This window comes from Capsicum annuum, unplaced genomic scaffold (assembly GCF_002878395.1).
Source record: "Capsicum annuum cultivar UCD-10X-F1 unplaced genomic scaffold, UCD10Xv1.1 ctg72160, whole genome shotgun sequence".
Lineage (NCBI taxonomy): Eukaryota > Viridiplantae > Streptophyta > Magnoliopsida > Solanales > Solanaceae > Capsicum > Capsicum annuum.
In genome coordinates, this window is record NW_025882049.1 from 1 (window position 1) to 4,982 (window position 4,982).

The 4,982-nt window shown below is 38.5% G+C and overlaps 1 protein-coding gene across 1 annotated transcript; it reads right to left on the bottom strand.

The window, feature by feature from the left end:
* Window positions 1-1,217: 1,217 nt before the first annotated feature.
* Window positions 1,218-3,488, bottom strand: LOC124894252 (uncharacterized protein K02A2.6-like). The gene is made up of 4 exons (XM_047404978.1): window positions 3,110-3,488; window positions 2,982-3,034; window positions 1,701-1,991; window positions 1,218-1,583 (listed from the first exon to the last, which is right to left on the bottom strand). The coding sequence occupies exons 1-4, from the start codon at window positions 3,486-3,488 to the stop codon at window positions 1,218-1,220; spliced, it is 1,089 nt and encodes a 362-aa protein (XP_047260934.1).
* Between the last annotated feature and the right edge of the window lie 1,494 nt (window positions 3,489-4,982).

Below are 4,982 nucleotides of genomic sequence, written 5' to 3' on the forward strand. Positions count from 1 at the left end.
TTCACTCGTAACACTTATCTTAACTGGCTCTCTGTCCTTGTCAAGGTGGTGAACGCCCAGTAATCTCTGCTCAATTTCACTGGGAGCCATGGTCAATTTTGCGCGTTTTTCTTTATTTTGCATTTGGTGCGAGACTTACCCATAAAAACAGAGCGTGTAAAAATGAAATAAGGAAAAATCAAAAGAAGGAATAAAAGAATTATGTTTGAATAGAAGGTATTTCTATCAGTAAAGTAAGAAAGCTTATTTGGAGGTGTATATTGACTTCAATAACGCATGACACACAATTTGGAGTAGATATTTGTCCTTCAAAACTGTCTAATCTCGAATTAGGCTGCACCTTTCAATCAAATCAAATCATCCTTCTTGATCTTTGTCCTATCATGATAAACTTTGTTTGACTAAAGTCATTCCTTCTAGGATTTTCTCAATTAACCTCTCTAATTTCGATTGTCTCGTTCATCATTGTCTTATGGCGCCCCTGAGGGTTTTCACCAATAAGATTTTTTTTTGTATATATATATATATACAGCACACAAGGCTTGACATTCTCAAAAATTAATCGGAAGGTCTTTAATGGACAAAGGGAAAAGGATTTTTAGGATAAATTACAACTTGAGAGCCGTATAAAAGTGACAATAGGATATATATCTCATCTTTTTTAAATACCAAGATTTTTTTTTCTTTTGCCGGACCGAACCCCAAGATAGGGTTGCCTACATATCCATTTAGGAATCAGGTCGAACGTAGTTCCATGGGAACGCATTATCTTTTTTTTTTTTTTGACTCCAAAGAGGGTAAGCAAGGAAAGATAAATAAGGCTCGAAGGGCTGACAAGGGATTAATGACATTTAGTTAAGTAGAATGATGACCTTTCGTCATCTCAACTTGAGAATGTTAAGCACAAGTGTGTCAAATATAATATCTTTTGACTGAATCGGCATTGATAGCTTTTTCTGTCATTTTTGCATCCAGATCCGCAAGTTGCAAAGCTCCATTTGATAATACTTGTTTAACTATGTATGGACCTTGCCAGTTTGGAGCAAACTTTCCTTTAGCCTCTTCTTGGTGTGGAAGGATGCATTTTACAACAAGTTGGCCGGCCTCGAATTTTCTAGGACGTACCTTCTTATTGTAAGCTCGCGCCATCCTCTGCTGGTATAATTGACCAAAGCAAACTGCCGTCAACCTTTTTTCATCTATTAACGATAATTGTTCTAGTCTAGACTTGACCCATTCAGTATCGTCAATTTTGGCTTCACCAATGATTGAAGCGAGGGAATTTCGACTTCTGCGGGTATCACAGCTTCAGTCCCATAGACTAATAAATAAGGAGTTGTGCTAGTCGATGTACGGATAGTTGTACGATATCCTAAAAGAGCAAACGGTAATTTCTCATGCCACTGTCGAGATCTTTGGTCCATTTTCCTAAGAATCTTTTTAATATTCTTGTTTGCTGCTTCGACGGCTCCATTTGCTTTAGGGCGGTAAGGGGTTGAATGATGATGCACGATCTTGAATTGCTCACAAACCTCCCTCATTAGATGACTATTGAGATTGGTTGCATTGTCTGTGATAATGGACTTTGGTATACCAAAACGACATATGATGTTCAAATGAACAAAATCCACTACTATCTTCTTCGTGAATAATTTGAAAGTAGCAGCTTCTACCCATTTGGTGAAATAGTCAATAGCGACCAGTATGAATCGATGCCCATTAGAAGTTTTTGGTTCTATTGGACCGATTACATCTATGCCCCAAGCAACGAATGGCCAAGGAGCAGACATAGGATGCAGCTCTGAAGGTGGCGAGTGAATTAAATCACCATGAATTTGACACTGATGACACTTGCGAACAAAGCGAAAGCAATCTCGCTCCATAGTTAACCAATAATATCCTGCCTGCATAATCTTCTTTGCTAAAACATAGCCATTCATATGCGAACCACATACCCCCGAATGTACTTCATTCATGATTCTTTCACCTTCCTGAATATTAACACATCTCGACAAGTTCAAGTCTGGGGTTCGTTTGTGCAGAATCTCCCCACTTAAGAAGAAACCATTAGTAAGTCGCCTAATAGTCCTTTTTTGATCTGCATTGGCGTGTATTGAATATTCTTTTGACTTTAGGAAGCGTTTGATATCATAGTACCAGGGTTCATTATCTGGTTCTGTATTAATTATATTGCAATAACCATGTTGATCTCGTATCTGTATCTCTTATGGGTCGATATGCGTATTTCTTGGGTATGGGAGCATAGAAGCTAGGGTAGCCAGGGCATCAGCCAGCTCATTATGGGATCTGGAAATATATCTAAACTCGATAGACTTGAACCTTTTGCTAAGGTCCTCTAAGAACTGTTTGTATGGAATGAGCTTGCTATCTCTTGTTTCCCATTCACCTTGAATTTGTCGAATGAGTAATTCGGAATCTCCCAACACCACTAGCTTGTGTACATCCAAATTTATTGCCATATTTAACCCCATGATGCAAGCTTTATATTCTGCTGTGTTATTAGTACAAAAGAAACGGAGTCGTGCTGTGGCGGGATGATGATGCCCGATCGGTGAGACAAGAACCGCCCCAATTCCTACTCCTTTGACATTGACTGCCCCATCAAAATATAATTTCCACGTATACATATCATCTTGAACTTCTTCCTCAATTGAATTTATCTCTTCATCAGGAAAGTAAGTTCGCAAAGGCTCATAATCATTGTCAACTGGGTTCTCTGCCAAATGATCGGCCAATGCTTGCACTTTCATAGCGGTATGAGTAACATACACAATGTCGAATTCTGTAAGTAAAATCTGCCACTTCGCCAATCTGCCTGTGGGCATAGGTTTTTGAAAAATATACTTTAAAGGATCCATTTGAGATATGAGGTAGGTTGTGTAGGACGAAAGATAGTGCTTCAACTTCTGAGCAATCCAAGTTAGGGCGCGACATGTCTTTTCTAAAAGAGTATATTTTACCTCGTAACTCATGAACTTTTTGCTCAAATAATTGATTGCTTGTTCCTTTTTGCCTGTGATATCATGCTTTCCTAAAACACAACCAAAAGAATTATCCATCACTGGCAAATATAGAAATAAAGGCCTACCAGATTCCTGTAGGACCAGTACTGGAGGATTTGCCAAATATTCTTTAATCTTATCAAATGATTCTTGACATTCGTCCGTCCATTGGATAGTAGCATCCTTTTTTAGCAACTTAAATATTGGTTCACATGTAGTGGTGAGCTGAGCGACGAATCTGCTTATATAATTCAGCCTTCCAAGAAAACTCATGACCTCAGTTTTATTCTTCGGAGGCGGCAATTCTCGAATGGATTTTACCTTGGAGGGGTCCAATTCAATGCCTCTGCGGCTAATTATGAAATCCAAAAGTTTTTCGGATGGAACTCCAAATGCACACCTGGCTGGATTGAGCTTAAGATTATACTTTCGCAATCTTTCAAAGAATTTCCTCAACATATACATGATCGACTCGTGTCTTGTACTTGATAATGACATCATCAACATATACTTCTACTTCCTTGTGGATCATGTCATGAAAAATAGTAGTCATAGCTCTCATGTACGTAGCTCCCGCATTTTTTAAACCAAACGGTATGACCCTGTAGCAATAAGTACCCCACAGGGTAGTGAAAGCAGTCTTTTCTGCATCTGTTTCATCCATCAAGATCTGGTGATATCCGGCATAACAATCCACGAAAGATTGGATCTCATGTTTAGCACAATTATCAACAAGGATATGAATATTGGATAGCGAAAAGTTATCTTTAGGGCTTGCTTTGTTAAAATCCCTATAATCAACACAAACTCTGATTTTGCCATCTTTCTTCGGTACGGGCACCACATTAGCCAACCATGTGGTGTACTGAGCGACCCTGATCACGTTCGCATTCAATTGCTTCATGATTTCCTTTTTGATTTTATCGCTCACGTCAGTTTTAAACTTTCTTTGCTTTTGCTGGACCGGTGAAAAATCAGGGTATGTAGGCAGTTTGTGGACTACCAAATCCGTGCTTAGACCCGGCATATCATCATAATACCAAGCAAAAACATCCTTATACTCGATCAAAACTGGACAATATCATTCCTGATATTCTGATCCGCATGAATATTTATTTTTATTTCTCTAACCTCCTCACCAGTTCCCAAATTTATTATCTCAGTGTCATTTAAATTGGGTTTGGACTTATCCTCAAATTGATCCAGTTCTTTTTTGACTTCCTTATCAGCTTCACCTTCATCGTATTTATCTACCGTTTGGTTTGCTGATTCGAGATTAGACAACTTTTTAGGATCTAAATGTGAACTCCACGTACATACCATGTTATGAAGCCAGTATTAACATAACTGAAATAAGATAAAAAAAAATAAAAATTAAAAGAGGGAAGAAAAGATAAATTTACTAGAAAACTTGAATTTCATTTAGTTGAATCGAAAAGGATAGGAGGGTTAACATGAAAGCAGAGCAACTAAGATATGTGGACTACAACCCTGAGAATAGTCCAAAATACGAAAGAAAGAAAAACGAAACAACAAAATAAACTACCAAGACTCCTTCCTTGTGGGGAGAGGAGTGGCTTCCCAGTTAGTGAGCTTGATATTTGGCCCGACGAACTGTACATCTGCATGGCTAGGGGTTTCACCCATATGAACCATGTTTATTTCATAAAATATTTCCTTGAGACCTTGACATATTTCATCCACATCCTTATTAGCATATGGGTATTGATTTTCTTCCTTTTGAGCTTTTGTGAAAGATTGGCTAATGTGTGGAACCGGACTTGTCAATTTCCAAGCCTTCTTCTTCTGCTCTTTTGCCCATTTTCTATCTGCTGTGGTAGGCTTAAAGCCTAAGCCAAAGGAGTTGTGGCTACCACATGGATCTACAGGGTTTATAATTCCTTGCAGCGAAACCCCTAATCCTTTTCCCGGTTCATAACCATTTTGTAGCATTTGGCT

Bases quoted from the DNA above. Each gene is read 5' to 3' on its own strand.
- LOC124894252 (XM_047404978.1), bottom strand. From the start codon at position 3,488: ATGTATATGTTGAGGAAATTCTTTGAAAGATTGCGAAAGTATAATCTT. The intron at 3,035-3,109 runs GTAGGCCTTTAT...ATGATATCACAG, and splicing joins ACTGGTCCTACAGGAATCTG to GCAAAAAGGAACAAGCAATC. The intron at 1,992-2,981 runs GTAAAATATACT...GTTAATATTCAG, and splicing joins AAAAGTTCATGAGTTACGAG to GAAGGTGAAAGAATCATGAA.